The sequence below is a fragment of the Micromesistius poutassou genome, assembly GCF_964030765.1.
Source record: "Micromesistius poutassou genome assembly, chromosome: 3".
In the NCBI taxonomy this organism is placed as follows: Eukaryota; Metazoa; Chordata; class Actinopteri; order Gadiformes; family Gadidae; genus Micromesistius; species Micromesistius poutassou.
In genome coordinates, this window is record NC_140273.1 from 21,543,843 (window position 1) to 21,568,284 (window position 24,442).

A 24,442-nucleotide genomic window follows, 5' to 3' on the forward strand; every position below is an offset into this window, starting at 1 on the left:
ATAACCATCATGTGATGAAATATGTAATATGTAATATATATATATATATATATATATATATAATACATTACTGACATTACAATGATCAATCACGCTCAATCATCAATCAACAATGGTTGAACACCTGATTCAGTGTGAAGCGGCCCTTAACTTTGGGTCGGCTGGCTGGAATGAGCTGGCCTACAGTGAAACTGTTTCCTGCAGTCTGATCTGGAAAGTTGGCTGAAACACGGTGGACCACGTCTAGCAGTACAGTGGGCCCTAGCTCACGCTGTGAGGGAGCGTACAAAGACTATGGCTGTATATCTTCAAGCTGCCTCCTGCTTAAGGAGGGTAGGTCAAAGAGAAGAGGTGTGTTTTGAGGTGCTTTTTGAACAGTGTCAGAGAGGGGGCAGAACGGATGTGAAGTGGTAGGTTGTTCCATAGGGTAGGGGCAGTTGCACAGAAGGCCCTATCACCATAAGTTCTTAGTCTGATTCGGGGAATGGAGAGTAGGTCCTTGCCTGTGGAGCGCAGGGACCGTGACTGGGAGTAGGGACGGAGGAGATTGTGATGTACTTGGGTGCAAGTGAGTGGAGTGATTTGTAGGTGAGGAGGAGGATCTTGTATGTGATGCGTTGTTTGACAGGGAGCCAGTGGAGTGACTTGAGAATGGGGCTGATGAGCTGCCAGGGCTTGGTGTTGGTTAGCACCCTGGCAGCTGATTTTTGGACATACTGCAATCTGTCAAGGGCCTTGCTGGGTAGCCCAGACAGGACACCGTTGCAGTAGCCCAGACAGGAGGTGATGAAAGTGTGAATGAGGGTCTCGGTTACTGAGTCGGAAAGTGAGGGCCGGAGTCTTGAAATGTTGCGTAGGTGGAAGAAGATTTGGTGGTGCTCTTGATGTGGGACCGGAATGAGAGGGTGGAGTCCAGGATGACGCCCAGGTTCAGCACTTCTGGTGATGGGGAGGTGGAACACCGTCTAGGACCAGGGCAGATCTCCAACCTTCAGCGGCACTGGGGCCACCACCATGAGCTCTGTTCTGCTGCTGTTGAGTTTCAGGAGGTTTGAGGTCATCCAAGTTTTAATTTCCTCTCGTTTTTAATGTACTGTCTTATTCATGCAAATAAGTTATTGTGCATGGATTTAAAGGACGTGTATTTATTTTTTCATGTTAACCTATTTAAGCTATTTTGTTTTCAACAGTTACACACAACCAATCACTGCAAAATATATAAAAAACCTAATGGAAATATGATTCAGCTTGATTTAAAAAACAAGGTTTTGGAACCCTAAGCAATGTTTTACAGTCACTTTTGTATTGTCAACTATAAAAAACAACATTTCTGTCTCATGAGTAGATTTTAAATAGATTTTAAGCCTACACATGTTTTATTTTTTCAGCATGTGGACACAACTCCCCCAAACTGATCAACACTATCTTTATTGGAGCATTTTGTGCAGTGTTGACCGCTCTGTTGTCCCCTTGTTAAGGCAGGGAGCTACATCAAATAAATACATAAAAACGTTCACAAAAGTTTAAACACACACACACACACACACACATACATTTGATTTCAATCAATTATTGCTAACTTTAATACTCCATTTGGTATGTTAGTTTAAAATAAAATCATATTCACTGTCTATGTAGATTCTGTGCCATAGCTGTATTCACAAACTAGTGTGCCTAATTGCTAGCAATTAATCAATACGCTTGCACATTAAAACATGGTAAAGATAAAGGCAGAAAATTTAAAACCTAAAAATTTCAAAATTAATTCCCCAAAGATTGAAGCATGGTGTAAGCAGACATAAGGAGACATAATGAAAATAAAAGCAAAAAGTACACATTTTAGAAAAAGGTTTTCTCAAACTGTATACTACATACAATACATGGCATACATTCATTGCTCACACTGTGCCTGCACAGAAACAGTAGTTGAGAGGGGGAGTAAATGTCATCACAGATAACCAAAGTCTATCTGATTCACTACTGAACTACCCAGCCTGCAACGGACATGGGAAACAAGTGTTAGGTCCGGTCCGTTGAAACACCTTCTAATTCTTGTGACGTAGACATACACCAGTACTCCTTATGAATCACTAAGAAATACTAACTGACCAGCACAGGGATAGGACTTAAAAGTTTAAAAAAAATGCCAGCAAGAGCCAACACCATCAAAAGAAAAAAATATATACCTTGAAATATGTATAGATCACATGCCTACATATGACAAGACAAAAATCTAAAAATATTGTTTACGCTTACAAGATAAGCCTAAGATGGTCACCAACCTATGCCACAAAAAATTTGTTAGGTATGGAAAAAGAGGGTGAAAAGATAGCACGATGGGTATAAAGTTGTACTATCTGATAGTAGATGATAAAGATCACAGTAATCTCCCAGCCTCAAGTGGAGAAAGAAATAGTAACATAACAGTACTTGATTTATTTACGTAGCATAAAGCTACTCCTGACATTATGTTACAGCAACAGTGCAATTACATTGTCCGTTAATAGAAAAGCATTCTCTGACACTCCTAATTTATGCAAAGCAATTACCATTAAGGAGCATTTTTATGGCATTTGGGAAAGGCAAGGGAAAAGCAATAATCTAACAACCAAAGGAACAAAAGTAATTAAATCGTTAGCAAACACTAAATAAATATAATGCAATTGGTGTATATTTGACCAGCAATGGTGCTGCTCTGTGGTCTAATGTTAATGTGTGGTAAAGCCTGAATTACACTTCTGCGTCCGCTTGTATGCAGAGGCGCACTCCCAGAACATTAACTTAACATTGCCTCGCTTGTGTCTGGGAGGATCATCTCAACTAACAAACGGTTGTAGTGTTATTTTTTGGACCCACAGAATAAATGAAGGCACCTGGTGAATTCAGAGTACTGTAATATGAGTTGGTTGTGATACAACTACAGGTACTGCAGTACATTTGATCGGTAACTAGTGGATGATAACGGTTCATCGCCCTCATGATCCAAACAGTCCTCAGCCTGCTCCACCCCCCTAACAAGTTACTTCAAGCTGAAGCAACTGATCTCTCCACTGGCGTCCCAGTCATCCCCAGTGCCCACATTTGCGTCAAACAACTGCGACGTAACAGAGTTTGAGAAATTGTGGGAGAAACCCATGCCCTTGAACCCCTACCAGCCCCTCTCCAAGCAAACGGCACGGAGTAGTGAGTAGAAAGATGATGTGATAGAAACAACAGTGAGCCAACCTCAGGGGCAATGAGACGGAGTGGAAAATAGTTTTTCAGCACTCTGAATGGTGTGATGGGAGAGGTTTAAGGAACGAAAGAGCCAACTTGTTGCTGTGTGCCTTCCACCCCCAGACAAAGCCTTATTGGTGCTAAACTGGAGAACCCAGTTCTGGATTTAATTCTGTAGTAGTGTACTGTCGCATGCCAGTTTCTAAAGAGTGAAATCGCCAATCTACAGATGAAAAACGGACTACACAAAACCTCTTGCTTAGAGACTTCGGGCCTCTAGCAGCCATACCTACAGGATGATGGCCCGTAGCTGGGAGTAGTGATTACAGCATCCATGGCAAGCTGCGAGAACTCAACGTTGACCAGTATTCAGTGAGAACATACGGAGCATGTTGCACAGGAGGAAATCCCAGCTGAATCACCTCCGCATTCAAGAGGGACCTTACAAGCTTATTAAGGGGAATGGAAGAAGGGACTGCTGAGGAGGATCAACACAGCATCAAGGCAGCAGGGTCAGAACACGCAGCCTGTTTGGGCATGTATTGTTTTGCTGCTTTTTGGAAATGCATGGAAAATGTCTGTGACAAGCGTATACATTGTTTCATCACTGGCTTTGCTGCCAAGAAGAGGGTGTGAGTGTGGGAGTGTGTGTGGTGGCTGGTGCAGGCAGCCTCACCGGGCCGAGTCTGATTGGACTCTCGGCCCGTTCCACATTGAATAATCAGTGTGCACACGTTAAACCAGCCATCTCCACACACACTCGGGGAGATCTCCTGCACGGCAGTGGAGCGCTATTATCATGTTAATTTACAGCAACCTTTGCAGTAAACTGGATCTCTAACATCACCACCCTTTGTCGGGAGGAGCCCAACAGAAGTCACCCAGGTGGAGCTGGGCAGCCCCCTGGGTGGCGTGGCTTTGCTACAGTGATGTTCATGTTGTTTCATTCTAGGGGCTCGCTTTGCGTTACATCGATGAGGGTGTGCAGGCTGACCAGTGTCTGCTGTGTCATACGCAGCGTACTATGTGGTGAGAGAGCTTGGTAGCTGCAGCCAAGCTGCATTCTACTGAATGCCAGTGAATTGTCCATGTTTATGAAGCGCTGCAGTAGCCCGTATTCTTGAGACTAGACAGAGACAGACGAGGGGGACAGTTGTGCCCTCTGTCATTTCTGACGCCCCCTTGCCTGGTCAATCCTGCCGCCCTGGTCTGATCTTTTCCCAACCTTGTGAGTTAATCCTGAACGTGCAAGTTTATTCTTCAGTTTCCTGTCTGACCTCACTCCCGTAAACCAATTTTCAAAACCTAAAAAGCAGGCGGCGCTAGGGTGAGGATGTTTTAGGAACGTCTATGAGCCCAACGCTGTAAAAAAAAACTCTCCTCAGAATCAAAGGAGTGGAGCTTTAGCTCACTTTGCTCTTGCTGAATCCAATCAGAAGAAAAGCAAAAACATATACCACTCTGAGAAAAGTCTTCAGCGCAAACGTCTTATTTTACATTGTTATTCAGTCTATTTTAGATAAAGCGTTTGGGATTGCTGCACTTAAGTGGTTATGAGTGCTGCTTTTCATCTTTCTGGGCTTTGGTAATTTAAAGGGAGCAAGGCCAAACAGATCTTCAGTGAGAAACTGAAATGTGAACCCGTCCAGGATGAACCACAAGGTTAACTTTCCCGTCTTTTAATAAAATAAAACCCCCTCTTGTCCATGAAGAATTACTACGTTTTGTCTGTGTGTAAAGCCTGCTTTCTGAAGCTATTGTGATGGGAATTATTGTACTCTATTGACCTGGTATGATAAAGCCAATAGCGGATGCTATTCTACCTACCTATCTACCTACCTATCAAAACACCAGAGGGGGTCTATGCTGTGAGTCCATTGGCAGCTTGTCCATTGGGTGTGTGACCTTTGACTAGGACTCCAGTGTCGCTTGGGTCCGCTACATTCAGAGGGGTCTTCTCTTTGTTTGATAGGTGGTCCTTCTCCTTCACCAGATTTCTACGGTGATAAAACAGGTAGCCAGGCAGCAGGAAGCCAGCCAAAGAGAAAGCGAGCAGGCTGACATTGATCTGTTGATTGGGCAGAAGAAGTGTCACGTTAGTGTCACATGTTTGATCCTCCAATTAATTTTGTAATTTCTTTCCAGCCAATAATATGAAGAAAACGAGGAAAACTACAATAAGAATCCAATAAGAGTGTCTGTGTGAGTCCTACCCAGAACGGGTCTCCATTGAGGCGCCCCACCATCAGCATGAACAGAGGCTGCTGCAGCAGAGCGAACACAGCGCTGACCATGGACTGCATGCCGGTCAGCGTCCCAAAGTGGTTGGCCGGATAGCTGGAGGCAAACAACAACAACGACGTCTAGATGAGACCAACTCTGAGACGGTATCAGAACGCCGCCTGATGCCATCGCATGCCGTCTCACGAGCTGTACCTCGTCAAATAACAGAATGTGGTTTTAAAACATGCGTTGATCATCTTCTATTAGGGAATTTGAATTCCTAAAGAAAGGTAGGCAGAATCAGTGTCTCTGTGTGGGGGAAAGATTGAACCGATATACTTTGTCCGAACATCCAGTATATTCAGAAGTAAATCTTGAGTCATAACTCAAAGGCTTTGGTTACTCCAGTCTGCCTGAGAAGGGCAAGCAGAGCTACAGTTTACCATACAGAGCTACAGTTTACCATACAGAGCTACAGTTTACCATACAGAGCTACAGTTTACCCTACAGAGCTACAGTTTACCCTGCAGAGCTACAGTTTACCATACAGAGCTACAGTTTACCATACAGAGCTACAGTTTACCCTGCAGAGCTACAGTTTACCATGCAGAGCTACAGTTTACCATGCAGAGCTACAGTTCACCATGCAGAGCTACAGTTTACCATACAGAGCTACAGTTTACCCTGCAGAGCTACAGTTTACCATACAGAGCTACAGTTTACCCTGCAGAGCTACAGTTTACCCTGCAGAGCTACAGTTTACCCTGCAGAGCTACAGTTTACCATACAGAGCTACAGTTTACCATGCAGAGCTACAGTTTACCATGCAGAGCTACAGTTTACCATGCAGAGCTACAGTTTACCATGCAGAGCTACAGTTTACCAAGCAGAGCTACAGTTTACCATGCAGAGCTACAGTTAACCATGCAGAGCTACAGTTTACCATACAGAGCTACAGTTTACCAAGGCGGACTGCCATCTATTTACGTCCAATGAAGTGACAGCAATTAAATTTGTACACGATATTGATGATGAAGATGAGGCGCTAAAGACATAAACTTGGTTTAGTATAAACTTAAATTAAAAACTTGTAGACACTCATTCCTACTCATCTGCCTCTCCGTCATTAATAAAGTATCCATATCTAACTAGGGATCTGTTCCCAGGAGCTCCTGGTCTGGAGCTTCTTCATGTACACAAACCCAAAGTCAGTTCAGCTCGTACTTTATGCAATCTATGTTGGTTTGGGATACACTTCCAAACAGATGTTAGTGTTATATCCATTGGGGACATTTGGAGAGACGTATCCTGTTTAACCCCGTTTTAGTTAGGCTATACTTAGTGCAGGGACCTTTTATATTCGCCTATTGAGTAGAAATATGGGCTATATGTAGAGGAGTGCTGCTGTCCATCTCCTGGGCAGGTGAACACCGCTAGACACTAGGATTGCATCTCAAGTTCACCTTGTCAGATCACTGGTATTAACACTGAAATATCCAATATTTTTCAACTCTCAAAGAACTCGAACTACATTTCCTACTATTCCAGATGTGTGGTTATCTGAATACAGCCACACTGTAGCGTCTGATGCTTGGTGCTTCACTATCGATGTCGGGATGTAGCTGGTTGTTATTGTAAGACTCATAGAATGTGGTGGGGGAATTTATTTTGGTGTATTTCATTATGTATCCTGCTTCAAAGCAGTGCCAAAATACATTTCAAATGCTACTGAGCATCACTAGGACACCTCTGGGCAAGTTCCCCTATGACAGAGTCTTAGAGCTCTTCTTAAAAAACAGTCAGGTGCTATCAGCCAGGCTGCAGACTTTGCTGAGGCTAACATCCAGTGTAAGCAGTGGACCATGGCGACACGATGTACGTATAAAAAGATAAATATGTTCTAAGGTTTGTTTTAGTGCAATTTAATTTCATATTTTCTTATTCAGTTGGTTGCAATCTGCAACCTCAACACTAGAGGCCACTAAAGCCTAAACGCTGCTCCTTTTAGATGATGTGTGTAAAACCTGCTCACCACCCAGGTGCCACAAAAGCCTTTCCCTCGCTGCTGAGCGTGGTGCTGGAGGAAACACTGAACCAGGGCCACGTGGAGCGGGAGACGGAGCAGTGGTGGGGATACAACCTACAACCTCGTGGTTTACTCACACGGCCGCGTACAGACCCCCACAGCAGGAGTGGATGAAGCCTCGGACCACCGTGTGGAGGACGAACGACACCACCTGCACACACACAGACACACACACACACACACACACACACACATTCACACACACACACACACACACACACACACACAAACGCCCTGTTCACACCTTGCAGAAAAGTGAGTCTTTGGAGATGTGGTCAGTAGAGGTGTGAGACGTATTGATGTGTGTTCGCTCGGACCACAGTAGGACGTGTTCAGGGCCACGTTGTTTTAGAAGTGACTTTAAAGGACCGCCTACGGGACTCCTCTGCGTAAGCAGACGTTATTCCTTATCGCCCACCAATCACGTCACAAGGTCAGAGCATTTGGAAAAGCACAGAGATGTATAACCAGTACTGCAAACATCTCTGCCGACTTGCTTTGCTAAGGGGCGGACTCAGCGTGTGTTGTTCTGATTACTACGTCTCATCTTCCTTTCCGCCACCTGGCCACCTGGCAGTGCAGGGCTGCCTCCCGCCCGTTCAAATGAACACATTCGCTCGTCGCGAACGGAAATGGTGTACGTTAGGGGTGTGAACGGGTACACGTGTAACCGGTTAGTAAATCATAACCGTTTAGGAAAAATCAGTAAACGAAAACCGAAAAAAAAATTATTTAATTAACACATACTATTTATTTAGATCCTCATCGTGTTAGTTGTGTTAGTTGTTATAGCCTTGTTGTATGCCTATATAGGCCTAAAACAAATAGGCCTACTTACAGGTAGGCCTTTTTGTTTTTACAACTTCTACGGCAAGTTTTCTGTGCGACTTATTTAGGCTAGCCTACTTCATCATAATTGTATATGTCTGGCATTTGAGTGGCGGCAGTGACGCGGAGGAATCTTTCTGAAAAGTGGCTGCACCCTCCATTGGTCGTATAGCGCGACTGCGGTCCACTTAAAAAAAAACTAAAAAAAACGTGTACACGAATAAAAAGGGGTCGTGTAACCGTTTACAATTTTTTGTAACCGTTCACACCCCTAGTGTACGTCAATGTCATTACTGACATATTGGCGAAGTGAGATCTGATCACAAGCCGCGTTCTAACGCCAGGTGTCAGCTGACGTCCTCAGAGCTTTCACTGGTGAATGGACCACCCCAGGTGCATGCTGTTGGTCTTTACACGGCCACAGAGAGACACCCGTCCTGTTTGAATGGTCCACATGTGCCCTACGTAGTGAACTATTTACAATTTCACCATTTCACAATCTGGTTCCCTTTAGAGTGCATGACTAAAACGATAACTTTTCAACATGGATATTACAACATCATGTAATATCACAGATGTTTTTTCTTACCTGTATGGGCAAGTTGTCAATCAAAGAAATAATTCCAAAGGTGACGAGCAGCAGATTGGTGAAGATGAACGCTCGCAGAGCATTGGTTATCTTTTGGATCTTCTTGTCTCTCTTCGGGGAACCTGATTGGCTGGAAGAGAGAAAGTCAAGACGTGAACGAATCCCCCTCGAGGTGGGATGTTTGAGACGAGGTTGTGCTTTGTTAGCGACTCTAATGTGATCCTTTAAGTGAGCTGTGGATACAAGGGTCTGCTAAACGAGGAGACGTAAACGTAACAACGTGTAGAAGTGACATCGCGGTGCACCAGTGCTGCTTCAGCTGCGGCCGATCTCGTTTTACCTTTTCTCTGGGGGAGCGAGAGCGTCCGCCTCATCGTCCGCGCACTCCTTCAGCCTCCAGTCCATGATGTAGCCAATCAGGGGGCAGGTCAGCAGGCACAGCAGCTGCAGAGAGCCGAAGATGGAGGAGTAGAACCCCACTAGAGGAGGAGAGAAGGTCAAACAGAGGTCAAACATCAACCATCACACACAACAAGACATGCAGCTGCTCCTGTGATCCCAAAAGTGACATTTAAAATCAAACAGACGTACAGTACACGCGCCCTCTGCAGGGTTGTCATTCACAAAGGCTGTTTTTGTTTTTTATTATTATTATTATTTTTTTTCTGTGTGAGTCTTTAACTGTAGTCTGTACTGTGTCTATGTGTGTGTGCTTGTGTAAGTGTATTCAAGTCCAAAATCTGACCCAAAGTTTAGACAAGTTTCAATGAGAATTGCTTTTTGGGTCTCACATTTGTGATCTTGTGTTGTTGTTTGTGTAACATTCCATGCGCTGATATCTTCACTGTACCTCATTGTTGTACTCATTGACAAAAAACAATAAAAATAATAATAATAAAAAACAAATCAAATAGAAATGGTTCCCTGAATGTGCAGCAGGTGTGCAGCCTCCCCCAGCCCCAGAGTCCAATCAGACCGGGCCCGGTGAGGCTGCTGAAACCATCCACACACACTCCCACGACTACATTTAGAGGACGAGAGACCGCAGCAACAGAGAGAGGGGAGAGATTTAAGGAAAACAGAAACACCTTTCCTGTCCAGATGCTGAAGTCTCACCTTGTTCCTCGGACTGCAGTAGCAACTCTTCAGATGCTGTAGCACAAAGAGAACATTATTATTAAACATTATTTCCGAATGTGTTCAGCACTGAGTATGTGTAGGAGAACTGTGTAACCGTGGGGGGGGGCTCTGACTGTTTTACAAAGTTTCAAACATAAATACATGGCTCTAGTTTGATTCTAAGACTTGACGTAGAGTCAAATCAAAACACATTCTTTACCAACATTTCCACTTCGATGTTCTTTATATCGAGTGTGACAGACAGCTTTATTGCTTATGACCATTCATGTCTTTTAAGGTTCAGGAAATGATGTATGTGTTGTTGTGGTGTCGTAAAGCCAGCTGATGAACAGACAAATAGCGTAGAAAAAGATGACTTTGTCCGTAACAAGAAACGGCCACATTATCATAAGGGATAAATGCATGCTTTATGGATTGCGTCAATGTGTCTGTGCCTGAAGTGTACAGTACATGAGTGACGTGAGCCCTCACCATGCGGGTCGCCATGGGTGACCAGGAACTCCAGCATCTTGTTCATGGCTCCCATGAAGAAGATGAGCCTGAGCTGGGTCATCGCCATGGTGATGAGGCTCCACAGTAAGATGGGGGAGCAGATAGAGTGACTGAGGGGCACAGCACCTGGACAGCGGGGGCGGGGCGAGGAACATCAGGATGTATCTGAAGCTATGCTACCGAGGAGAACATGACTAGCGTGTGTGATTGTTGATTCAAGTGCGACTTTAAATGATGGAAATGCTGATCTTCCGCAGTTAAGCTGAACACACTGGTGTGTCGCAAATCCTTCTGGTCTCAAGCAGCTCGTGGACAGCGTCTAAGACGCGGTCCCTTGAGACGCAGGGTGACACCGTTATGCCTCAGGAGCCCGTCTGTGTCAAAGCAGTCACCGTGGGTTCACTTTTCATTACGATAATGAGCAATCGGAAAATAAGTCAAAATTGGGTCCATCCCCGACCTGCAGCGAGTGAACCCCGGGAGTCTGACAAAGAGCTTCAGTCAAGTGTTTGTATCCGCAAACAGAAATCTGCAGAACGTCAACACTAATGTGTATACCAGAGTGTATACCAGTGTGTACACAGACGATATGAACCACCAACACCCCTTATTGACGCCCGGTCCTCACCCTGAGGCTGAGAGCCGGGGGGGGCGGGGTGGTCTGCTCGGTGGCTGACGCTGGTCTCCACGGAGGACACGTGGGCGTAGGACCTGTCCCCTGTCATCTTGTCCTCCATCACGATGCCACTCAGCTTCACCTTTTTCCTGTCAGGAGTAGAGGAGAGACGGTGAGGACCCCCCCAGCCTTTTAGCAGACTCTTTTATTCCAAAGGCCCCTGGTCACTCTGCAACAAACCCCCGCTGAGTCTGCCGACTTGGGGGGGGGGGGGGGGGGTGGGGGGAAGGGGTGCCTTTGAAGACACAAGACACAAGCAAACTTCAATTGAGGAACCATGTAACCTTATTCCTACCGTCTGCTGTGAGGAGTGTCTGTGTGTCTGTGTATGTGCACGTGTCGGTGTTTATACTGACGTGTATCGGATGTCTTCCGGTGCAGGGAAGGACTCTGCGGGCCAGTTGAGGAAGCAGTTGAGGAACACCAGGCAGGCCATCCCAGACCAGACCCACATGATGATCCGGAAGGACACTCCAAGGTCGTATATCAACTGCACACACACACGCGCACGTGTGGAAAGAGAAGGACCCGTGTTCAAAACATGAAAGATATGAATGTGTGTGTGTGTGTGCGTGCGTGTGCGTGCGTGCGTGTGCGTGTGTGTGTGTGTGTGCGTGTGCGTGTGTGTGTATGTGTGCTGCTCGGTACCTTGACACCAGGAAAGGTCACAGCTGAGGACGCATACGAGCCAATCATCAGGGAGAGGATGGTGGAGCGCACGTTTCCAAACATGTTAGGCAGCTGGACACAGAGGGGACACGCACGCACACGCACACACACACACACACACACACAGAAAATACTATTTAAATATAGTACAAGTGATTACTGTAATAGTAATACATCATGTTAATATTAATACATCTTGCATTCATCTTTAAACATTTCGTTAATTTCAGATTTATCTAGCACATTACTTAATATATTTGACATTGCTTATCAAAATGCACCGCTGTGCCAGATCTGTGTACACTGGTTACACACAAACCAAAGTCCCACCGCCAACCCATTCTTATTTGATGGCCTTTGTTTATCGTGGTAGACCAGTGACTCTTGTCCCCTACCAGCAGGTGGCACTGTGGCGCTATCAATTGCCTCTTTGTATTAGTAGTTAAGAATAGTGATGGATTTCATGATTCGTTTCCTTGATTCAGTTCACGTCGGTCAGTTCGCAAAGAAGAATCGTTCAGAATCGTTTGTTTGTTTGTTCGTTCAGTCGCGTTTCCAGTAGCGGTGAATCATGGAATGCACGGTTCTCAGCTGAGTCGGTCAGACTCAGCTCCTCCCTCGTTCTCATTCTCAAACGAATCACGATCATGCAAACGGTGCAAACGGTCATCAATCAACACAACATTAACTAAGTTCCTTTCAGCTGAGGAGCGCTTCATGTTAGAATCGGGATGTTGTTGCTCGGCTGGCTCTCGTGACGTCTCAGTCCTCGAGTCTTAACTTAACACAGTCATTGAACGAACAGCGACTTGCGAGTCAGTGTCAGCAACTCAGCGACTAGTGGGTGGGTCTGGGAGTCGAGTCCCGGAGAACGAACGAGACGAACGAGGGAGAACTGAAACGTGGAATCAGGTCGGTTCGTTCTTGTTAAAGAGTCGTTTACTGATTCGAACTGATTCGGTCGCAAACAACCCATCACTAGTTAAGAATAATATATTGGCCAGTGGTGAGAAGATCCCTCCCCACCATAATAGTCAAGTAAAGCGTGAGTCGCGACTATATAGCTGTTTTTTGGCTTGGGGATCTGGTCTGGCCCAAATAATTTTGGGGTTTGACATATGTCTAACATGACTAACATCTCTGTTAACCACCTGCCGCTCCCACTATGGTATTTTAGAATATGAGGACGATGTTTCTGTATTGCATTTGGATGAAAGATGACTCGAGGCTGACAGGAAGCTATAAATGAACTATAAGTGACTGAACCACATCGGATATGAACATGCCATATCCGATGTGTTTTATTGAAAGCTAGCCGTTTAAGCTAATGAGCCATATGGTGCACATGGTACATACTTTCCTTACAATGCCTGTTTTATTTCACAGCTGTGCTTGCTAACCCAGCCAGCCAAGCAGCCAGTCAGTGATTTTTTTTGGTGAAACTGACCTGAACTAAACTACACACTGAACAACAAATAATGGTGTGGAAACATGGAGAGAATCCAACCAGCCCTTATCAGATGTCACTTGAATGATAGTAGCCAGTAGCACAGTGGCAATAGTATCTAGACAAATCAAGTCTCAAGTTATGGCATTTCTATAACTTATCTTTATATATATCTTCTTAAAAATCACACAGGCATGCACACATTCACTTAAAGCTATGGTAGGCAGCCAGATGAAGACACATTTTGAAAGTACCCAACCTAAAGAAGCCCAGCCCTCCCTTCATGTCTCTCACAAAACCACTCCCCCCAAAAACAAGTGACCGGCTGGCTTCAGAACAGGGCTGGTCGCCTTGAGGAAGACTCGGGCCTTGAGGAAGACTCAGGCCTTGAGGAAGACTCAGGCCTTGAGGAAGACTCGGGCCTTGAGGAAGAGACTTCCTGCCTACCTGGCTATTCGGGAAAATCACATGATTTTACGGTCTTATTGGGCTTATTACAGACCTGCGACAGCCACAGATACCAGATTATTTTCCTATTTCTGTCAGAGCATTTGATTTAATGATTGATGATTTAATTTACAATACAACAAAAAAGGCTTCGAAAATAAATTGCCTGTCTTGAGTTTAAATTCCCTTTACAGGCTCAGTTATACTCACACACACAGTACAGTAAGTACAAATAAGGGCAAGGACATGAGGGAAGAAGTGTTTGATTGTGTGTGTGTGTGTGTGTGTGGGGGGGGGTCTAACTGTGTGTTTTAGATTAGGGTTAGGAAGGTATGGGAGGGGTGTGTAGGCTGTCCACATTTGTCATTGGCTAGGGACGCCCCGCTAGAATTTACCACGCACAACGGGACAGCAAATGTCACTCTGAAACACACACACACACACAGACACATACGCACTCACAGACACGCACAATGTTATGTTTGGCAACATGTGGGTGAGCATGTGCAGCTGTTAGTGAAGAGAGCACTTGAGATGACGTAGAGTTTGGCTACTGCTGACAACAAGCACCTCAGGGTATTTAAGGACACAAAATGTCCCTACATTCTTTCAAATTAAGAAAAGTACAAGGCACCGCTACTTATTGTGCAAAACATTTTGTCTATGTATTCTGTTTACTCAAAACGAGAAGCTATTATGCAATGAAAGTGCCATGTTTGACCAGTCAATAGAAAAGTACAAAACAAATCACTAAAACGGTCACTAGTTTAGTTTAACGCTGAGATTCAGTGTATTCGTCTGTGTGTGTTTGTGCGTACGCGTGCGTCTCTGGTGCACATCTTACAGTGAGTGAGGTGAAAGTGAGGCAGATTCCTCCGAAGCCGTTGAAGGACACAGCCAGGAAGATGAGGGGTGACAGCACTGCGGAACGAGAGGGAGGAGAACGACAAGCCGGTCAGGAAGTACAGAGCAGGAAGTGAGGCGCCCCTGAGCGAGGGGGGCCGACCCGGGGGCCCCTGGCTAACCCGACCGCGTGACGAGCTCTCACAATGTCAAGGTGGAGTTCATTTATAGCCGGATGAGGTGCACAGACGGTGTGTCTGTGTGTGTGTGTGTATTTTTATGATCTGGTTATTGATGTGTTGTCTCACCTTCAGGATTATAGGCTGCTGCAGCTATCATGGCGCAGGAGCCAGCAAAACACGCACTGAAACACAGCCCACAGTTCAAACACACTCATACGTTGACAATGACATCGTTAGCCTCATGGCATAATTGCCAAAGTCATATTTTAAGGTTGATCTTTTAGCTAGGGTCAAAAATGCCAAAGTCAAATGGATGACTGAGAGTAAAAAGCACTCTGATTGGCTTAGGATATAGCCAATGAGGCAGAGTGAATCAGCAGTGTTAGGAGAGTAGAGTTAGGTTAGACATCACAATTTGACCAGAATATGACTTTGGCACCGCTGGCGCAGACAGACCCACCTGCCGGTCAGCCTGAGGGGGCGGGGCCCGTATCTGTCCATGAGGATGCCCAGTGGAAGAGTGGCGGCACTCAGCAGGAAGGAGCCGATGGTGAAGCCCAGGTTGAGCATCTCCTCCTGGTCCACACAGCTCCGCCACTCCCCGCTCTCCAGGGACGTCAGGTTGCTGCTGCTGCCCGTCTGGTTCTCTTCTACAAGGCATTTCCTCTGTCATTAAATCTACTCATTGAAGTTCAATCCTATCAAAAGCGGTATGCATCAAAACATTTATGTTTCTAAGTAAGGGATAATCACCTCAAGGCAGGGCAATAAACAGTTTGATATGCCCGGCTAGTGGACGGCTTACCTTAAGGTAACCTTCCACGAGCCGGGCATATCAAACTGTTTACTGCCCTGCCTTGAGGTGATTATCCCGTTTATTCTACTTCTCGCTTGCCAACATAATAAAACAATTCAAATACTTTAATAATTCAGCTTTTTCTTATTCGTATTGCATGCTTAATAAATGTATACTCTGTTTGAGTTCATCTCCCTCAAAAAGTAGTCCCCTTTAGAACTACGGTGAATAACGTTAGCGAATTTTTCGTAGGTGGAATCCGGAAGAATCATGAATATTAGGGTTACGGTTATGGTTATGGTTAGGGTGAGGGTTACGGTTATGGTTAGGGTTAGGGTTAGGAGTCAGCGTGTGAGTTTGCCTGTCCAATCCTAGCGCTTGAGGTGGAACTTTCGCGACCGGGGAACATAGGACCCGGGGAACATAGGTACGCTCCCCGTTAGCTCAGCTGTAGCTTATTAGTTTCTATAGCAACCACACAAGGCTGTATCTGATCACTAGTTTAATAACCTAGTCGCTACATTGTATCTCGCTTGCGAAACATGTATCGACTGACCCTCAGATAGATTTCCGACACATTTTAGAAACTTTTTTAAACAAGGTTTATTTTTACAATGGACCTTTGATGTTTGACTTTTCTGTGATAGAAAAAAAATACAAGCGAGTATTGATCTACTATTTGATGACGCTGTGCTCAGTCAGCGGGCAACCTGCCGGGTTAATGCCCTCCTCCCAGCCAATCAGAATCAAGCATTCTTAAACTAAGTAGAATAAATATCAATAATATATAAAGAGAAAGCCTTGAATGAACTGACTCACCCAAGCAAGCAAGCAGACAAGCAAATGTTTTTGTTAAAAAGGAAAATCACGTTGTTAATAAAGTCTTCCAATGTTTTTTGGAGCAAAGTCTAGCCACACCAGGGACCAGGGAAATTGGGACTAAATCTGAATCCTTTCACTCATACAATAGCCCTATCAGCAACTGCCTAGAAATTAAGAGTTTGATTACTCTTTAAAGGAATAGTTCACCCTTACAAACTATACGTGTGAAAACACCCTTACTTTTACAGTTATTCCTTTAAGGGCATTTTATGCAAAATAGTTGACTTGCTCATTAGTTTCAATTTGTTAAGAAAACAACCCAGAAGCCATACCTCATGGGTCTATGGATGTATTATAAGGCAGAAATCGCTTGTGATAAAGACGTGAGCCACCAGACAATCAGAGCGACACAGCGGATGCCAGAATACAGAAATGTATCAAACTCTTCCATAGTGAATGAACCCAGAGCTACAGTCTCTCAATCTCTGGACGTTGTTAAAGGGTTGTTGGCATTCAGTGTGCATAGTCAAAGTTTTTACAATAGTGTTCTAGACAACCTATAGATACACACATATAACAAAATGCATAACTGGATGTAATTAAGGCGGGATATCTACAATTAGCAGCGAACTCACAGCTGATTGACCAATTGCGCTAATCATAGCCTGACCAATGGATACACTGGCTTAATGGACACAGAGGTCTCATCGTAGGATTAACACAGGTGTCACTCATTGCTCTCTTTATGTAGCGCACCACGGGTAGGGGACCAGTGAAGATACAAGTCTGCTACAGAGTACTGGTTCATAAAAGTAGCAGACCCATAACTAGTGCTATGAGTGACACCTGTCAGGGACACTCGCTTGTCCAGCAGTTAGACCCGGACTCTGTAGAGGTCAATTAAACAACATTTTATCATTTATCATTGTAATGTGTAGTGTACAGTTTCTCATGATCTTACTTCATGGATCTTACAACTGCGTGGAGCGGAGTTATGGCTTGTTTCCTCTAACGTTACAGAGATGTTAGACTGAAGTAGAAGATCACGCTTCAGAAGGGGACATTTTTCTTCAGTTAACTACTGCCGGCCAAGTTTGTGTTCACCAGTTACTCGCTTACAGGTCCCAACCTGCAATCAAATGATTGGTCAAAAGAAATATGAAGCAAGGTAAATGGTATGCCCCGTAACCCAGATTTGTGTCTTCCATCAGACTTCAGATATTAATCTGAAGTCTGATTTGTGAGACTATGGGACTTTGAATCTTACTAACAGCAGCTTTAATCTTGTTTAAAGGGGCAGTAAACCAAAATCGCTTCTTTATGTTCATCATAGTAAACTGTGCTATTTTGTCACTGTTACTAAAGTAGGGCCCTTGTTTAGAGGAAACAGCGGTCAGATCCTGTGTTCTTGCCAGGCTCTGCCAACAAGTTTGTGAGCGGTCTGCTCAGAGTGTGTGGATGTGTGGGGCTCCATCTGGTGACGCCTGCATCCAAGAGAGGGTGAGGCTTCTCGGACACTTACAGTGTAATGCCATGGTGTGTGGCGCTTTTGATATGGAACATCTCGTTATAACGCTCATTACAATGAAGTACTAGTACTAGCTTAAAACAAATAACACAAAGGGACGTTGGGGGTCGTAACCAGGGGAATAATATGATCCCTCTCCTCCCAAGAACTCCCAGCCCAAAACACATTTTTAAAAATCTGACAGCATTCCGATTTGAGCTTAAACAGGCGGTTCCCTTCCACTAAACCCCTGTTTTGCTTGTTTTTCCTACCATTTTAGCTGCCCATTCTGGCCCCCATCGCACTGAACACGATCCCTGGGAGGAGGGCTCCGGCTCCTACAGTCGGTTACAGGCTTCCCTCCTTGCCCACTAGAGAGGGGGCAAGGAGGGCAAGCGGGGGTCTCATGGATCAAATCCCTTTTAGAGTGGGACTGCGAGCGAGGGCGACTGTACCTGCACACAGGTGGGAGTAGAAGCCTTCCTTCTTCAGCATGATGAGCAGCGAGCCCCATCCCAGCAGCACGGCGGAGAAGAGCAGGTTCTCGATGACCGCCGTCACGGCCATCCACCACCGTCTCCGGTACGCCGTGGACAGGCTGGGCGCCATGCTGGGGAGAGGCGCCGCGCCACAGGGTTTACTCACTGAATGAGACTCACATCAACACCAGCGGTAGTTGCAGTGGAACAGTCAGAAACGGGTTTGAAGAAAGAATGACGGCTGTGTAAGAGTTGAATAGCGCAGGTTTAATGTGTGTTTGCTAATAACTACTTAAATCAAGTTATATGAATGACCACAAAGCTATCTCATTGTTTGTTTGTTTTGTTTGTACCCTTCACAATAGTACCCCGGTACTGATTGGCCCTTAAATGACAAAATATCATTATTCTTAATGATATTAACAGGGGGAGGGGGGGGGGGGGGAAGGGAGAGGGGGGGGGGAAGAGGGGTAGATATAGATGCACGCCCCCTTCTAACCTTTCCAAGTAGCTGGTGAGATCAAATGTCCTGGGCACAAAAAGCATGAGTGTATGAGCTCATGCCGACTCACGCACACACACACACACACACACACACACACACACACACACACACACAGGATGTCATTTTTGCGCATATACAGGTGTTCAGATCTCTGTGTGAAGACAGCACAATTATTTGTGTGTACATTTATCCTTGTGCGTGTGAGATGGAAACTAGTTCAGCCCCTAGAAGGTCTCTGTACAGGAGAGTGACTTTGAGAGAGCGGTTTCTCAGTACATTGCTAAATTCATTCATAGATGCATTACACACACACACACACACACACACACACACACACACACACACACACACACACACACACACACACACACACACACACACACACACACACACTCCACAGACAAAAGATTTTGAAACCAGACAACAAAAAACAGTATAGCACTTTTATAGTATCAAAAAGTGAGTTACTGGTAAAAGCAAGCTTTTCAGACTAGGAATGTACTCCCTTTCAGAAAATAAAGAAACATTTGAGAACACGGCGGCACTAAGTGGATACAAGCTCCACAGGAGTTGGACGTAGTTCGATCTCCCTGAGAGATGGGGTGTAGCGCAGTGGCGATTTCTCTAGGACTGCAAGGGAAGCTCAGCTTCCCCTAAAATTTCAAAATTAAATGGTCAAATATATACTGTTGTGTTAACATTTTATTGACTAAAAATGCGTTAGGACACGTCCATCTCGAAGACGAGTTCGTTCAGAATCAGCTGCTTATCGCAGGTCGACCTACTCGATGCCCTTCTCATACACTCCCGTAGCGTCACAGTGCGTTTGCCTGTTGAGGCTCAGCGTCCATCCACTCCAATGGGGCTGCATAGAACGGCTTTTTTTAGGACGTCGAAAGTCGACGGTCATTGGATAATGCTGCGATTATGTCCCTCCCACGGACGCTCAGCGTCTCTGGGGGTGAATGGAGGAGTGGGCTGGCCTGGACGCTGGGCTTCTGTGTGATGATTGGAGGGTCTGCGAAAGACTTGAAAAGAGTTGGCGTTTGATTGACAGCGATTTTGAACTATTAAAAAATCGCCTGAGCTGTCTTCAGTCCCATCGCGGATTTTGCAAGCGAGTCGAAAGACAAACTGCAACCTATTTCTTGATATTTGCTTGGCGAAATTACTTGACAATTTTCATCGTACATTTCATACACTTATTCACACAATTCCTTGCTTCAGTTTAACATAATTCCCACATTTCCTTGTTCAAGTTTAATATCGTTTTGGTAGTTGGCCATCACTTTGATTCAGGGAGCCTGAGGTCTGAACTTCAAGTCCTGTATTCAGATCAGGACTTGCAGGGTGACAGGGGAAAGCTGTGTGATTTCTTGGTGTTCCTTAAAGGCATGGAGTTGGACAGTGCAATGCCTCAGCTTTACAAACTGTTCTCATTAGTGGCAACAAGTAGAGCTACATCTGCAGGTGTAGAAAGGAGCTTCTCCTGTTTAAAGCGGCTCAAGTCCTACACCCATAACATAATGGGCCAAGGCCGTTTAAGCAGCCTAGCTCTGCTGGCCATTGAGAGGACACTGGTCAAGTCACTGGAGCATTTCCTTGAAAAGGAACAGAGAGGATAATTTACATATACACAAATTGACTATTTATATGATGTAGGCCGAAAATGAGCTTCGCCTTTTTGAAAGACCAGCGGCCGCCGCTGGTGTAGCGGTAGGCGCGTATACGATACAAGTGTGGCTCTCCTGGTCCATCTGTTAGAGCGCTCTGAACGCAGCGCAGCAGGCATACCATAGCTCTTCCACCGCTCGCCCCACCTCAGTGTCTGCAGAGCGGGCCAGGGGCCACCCGTCGGCCCGGAGTCTCATGACAGAATACCGACGTACGGACGGCAGACACATCACGAGCGGCGGATACAAGATAAGCAGTTGAAAGTGTATTTAGTCCTTTAGCTAATTAACATATTCCCACCCACACAGACACCCCCCCCACCCCCACCCCCCCACACACACGCACACACACTTACTAACCTAACCATGGGTGAGAAAAAGTTAAATACTGATACAGGCTACTGACATACAAAAAAGTCGGTGGAGCGGAGGAATTAGCCAATAGCCCGTACAGGAGTCCAAAGGAGAAGGCAAAAAAGCGTTATTGATGAGTGCCCAGGGACAAAAGAGAGTTTTCCATGTACAACTGTGCGCACGGAATACGTCTACAAACCCAACGCGATTCATCCAGGTAATTACACCCTAGCCTAGAGAGGTGTAAAGCTAATTTCTCCATTTGTACTCCAGACCTCTATGCATTAACAGTGTGGCCAGCAGACAGCAGAGAGCCGGTCATAAAGCCACGCGTCCTGAGCGCATTGAAACCACCGCGGGCTAAACGAGCCCCCCTAACATACAGCAGAATAATAATAATACAGGCCAAGTCCACTTACTTCTTGTTTCCTTTGAGTTGGATAGTGTCCGCGCTGTATCCTTGCTTTCCAGTATATCTACTTTTTTTTTTATTGTGACCAGTCTGTAGGACTCACTGGAGTGACTTAGTGCCGGTCCCACTCTAAAAACTAGTGCCGGTCTCACCTCGCTCTCACCATATGTCTATAAATGGAGCCCGCAGCCCACCCCACACCAACCCCCCCCCCCCCCCCCCCCACACACACACACACCGTACCGCACACACACACACACACACACACACACACACACACACACCGTACCGCACACACACACACACACCGTACCGCGCGCGCGCACACACACACACACACACACACACACACACACACACACACACACACACACACACACACGTGGATTGATCCAGGCGGTCCTCTAAATGGATCACCTAACAGTCCTGCGGCTGTCTGAGTCCCAGTACCGCCAGTACGTGCAGCCCAGTGTAATGACCCTCCCTCCTCGGATCCATGACCCCAAAACCCACACACTGGAAGATCTGTAACAGACACGTTTGGTGTGAACGTCGGATAAAGGTTTTCTCCCTTAGGTCAGTAACAGTAGGTTGGTTGAGAACCGAAACATTTATTGAAATATTGTAAACAAGTACAGTGCAGTTTATGGCCGAAGTCCAAATAAAAAACTGGAATTATTGGTTATTCTGTCTCGTATTTTTATTTTACGTAGGGGAGAGCCGGGTCGATTGAAACACGGGACGAATGAAACACAGCGATTTTCTCGAAAACCACGCAAGTCTGACACGTCAAATTTCGTCACTACGTTCAGCACGCAAGACTGACCAACCCCGGGAAATCTCACGTAATGACGTCATTCCGTTCGATTTTTATCCCGCGAACCTGTTTTTGAGCGCGGTAAGTAAAATCTTTCGTCCGGTATTTTTTTTGTAATAAACAGTTGTGTGTTTTGTTTCATGCCATAATAATATGACTATACAACAGGTGAATTAATACTTAAACATGTCCTAAAGTGTGCAATGTCAGAGTTTTGAAGTTTAGAGTCAAAAAAGGTTTAAGTGTCAGTAGTCGCTGTCGGGACGATTGAAACACTTGTTTCAAACGTCCCGCATGTCACCATGCGTAAATGCGCGCACATTGCGTGATCAATACCTGTATAAATCACCAAATGAATTAATGTTTTGCAATGAATAACTGCTTTGAATTAGTAACATATATTTTTAATGAACAAACGTGTTCATCACATGCATCAACAGATTATCACCATAAGAGAATGCCCAGAATCAGAAAAAGGACCACCTCCCGTGGGCTGGTTCCTCCAGCAGTGTATGCCAGGGCCTGCAGCGAAGTCAATTTGGGGAGCTCAGTCAGGCAGGCAGCATTGGCCAACAACATCAGCCATGTCACCCTGTCACGCTTCCTCAAGCGGAGGGCAGAGGAGGGCAAAGAAGCGGCTAGGCCCCCGGGCTACAACCCGCATAATAGGGTGTTCAACACAGAGCAGGAGGGAAAGGTCAGGGACTACCTGAAGCGGGCAGCAGCCATTTATTTTGGGCTGACCCCTACGGAGGTCAGTGTTGGGAAAAGGCTAACATAGGGCTACACAGGCACACATGTATGCTATGCATATACTTTTAAAAATGAATAAATATGAATAAATAACAAACACACACAAAATAATTTAAGTTAAATGTTTTCTTTTTATGACCCCTTCAGGTCAGAAAATTTGCCTTTGAACTGGCAGTTCAATTCAGCTGTCCATTCCCCGCATCTTGGTCAAGGAAGAGCATGGCGGGGAAGGGCCGGTTCACCTCCTTCCTGGAGTGCAGTGGCAGCCTCTCCCTCCGGCGTCCAGAGGCCACTAGCCAACAACGGTTGTCCAGCTTCAACCAAAGCAATATCAACGCGTTTTTCAGCAACTTACAAAAAGTGCTGGACCGGCACCAGTTCCAGGCCAAGGATGTTTGGAACATTGATGAAACTGGTATTTAATTGAACTATAATATAAAACACTATATACACATAACTAGATATACAAAACTAAAACTATGCTCACAACTATAAATATGAAAACAACTATATACACATAACTAGATACAAAACTATACTCACACAACTATAAATATGAAAACTATATACACAAAATTACTCACAACTATATAAATATGAAAACTATATACACAAAATTACTCACAACTATATAAATATGAAAACTATATACACATAACTAGATATATAAAACTAAAACTATGCTCACAACTATAAATATGAAAACAACTATATACACATAACTAGATATATAAAACTAAAACTATGCTCACAACTATAAATATGAAAACAACTATATACACATAACTAGATATATAAAACTAAAACTATGCTCACAACTATAAATATGAAAACAACTATATAGCTATATAGGTAGGCTATGTAAATGCGTGTTTTCTTTTTTTCTTCTTTTTTTTCCAGCAAATTAAGAACTAAAAGCATGTTATATTAACAAACTTAACCTCCAAATGATCAGCTCTAGACGCCTGTTGTCCTAACTTACATATTCAACCAGGTCCTGCTGCATTGAACCATTTGTGTCTCACCAGAGCAGAAACGTCCTTCAAATGAGCAGAACCGGGTCTCATGAGGTCAGAGCCAGCTCTCAAAATGTTTTCCTACAATATCCACAAGTGAACGAAATTATTTCCAAATGGAGGGGTTATATGAGTTGTTATTCTGTTTCCTAAAGCAGTGTTATAAGCTGCTGGTCTTTATAGTCAACATAATTATCAACATATGGAGTGAACAGCTCTACTATCGGCATGCCCTCATCCAGATCACTCAATCAATATTACAGGTTTAATTATATTATTTATATGTTTTTATGTTCACATTACAGGTCCCAATCTGGATTTTCAATAGGAACTATTATCAGCTGAGAAGAAATATTACCACTTTAGTTTTCAGTCTTTATGAAAGCAATAGAACAAAGAAAAAGCCAGAATTAAAATATAGCTACCATCAAAATACATGTCTCAATACATGTCTCTCTCTCACGTTCTTT

General features: G+C 44.8%; 1 protein-coding gene across 1 annotated transcript; it reads right to left on the minus strand.

Moving 5' to 3' along the window:
* Positions 1-1,409: 1,409 nt before the first annotated feature.
* slc43a1b (solute carrier family 43 member 1b) lies at positions 1,410-21,555 on the minus strand. Its single transcript, XM_084465758.1, has 15 exons — positions 21,394-21,555; positions 18,419-18,573; positions 15,299-15,488; positions 14,965-15,020; positions 14,658-14,734; positions 11,899-11,991; positions 11,607-11,740; positions 11,203-11,339; positions 10,554-10,700; positions 10,059-10,094; positions 9,283-9,421; positions 8,943-9,072; positions 7,603-7,676; positions 5,430-5,553; positions 1,410-5,284 (listed from the first exon to the last, which is right to left on the minus strand). Exons 2-15 carry the CDS (start codon positions 18,570-18,572, stop codon positions 5,078-5,080), a joined length of 1,698 nt encoding a protein of 565 aa, XP_084321884.1. The 5' UTR covers position 18,573; positions 21,394-21,555; the 3' UTR covers positions 1,410-5,077.
* Positions 21,556-24,442: the final 2,887 nt, after the last annotated feature.

Coding starts and splice junctions, on each gene's coding strand:
- slc43a1b (XM_084465758.1), bottom strand. CDS start 18,572: ATGGCGCCCAGCCTGTCCACGGCGTACCGGAGACGGTGGTGGATGGCC. Junction 10,095..10,553: donor CACCCATGGCGACCCGCATG/GTGAGGGCTCAC, acceptor TTTGTGCTACAG/CATCTGAAGAGTTGCTACTG. Junction 9,422..10,058: donor ACTGCAGTCCGAGGAACAAG/GTGAGACTTCAG, acceptor CTCCTCCTCTAG/TGGGGTTCTACTCCTCCATC.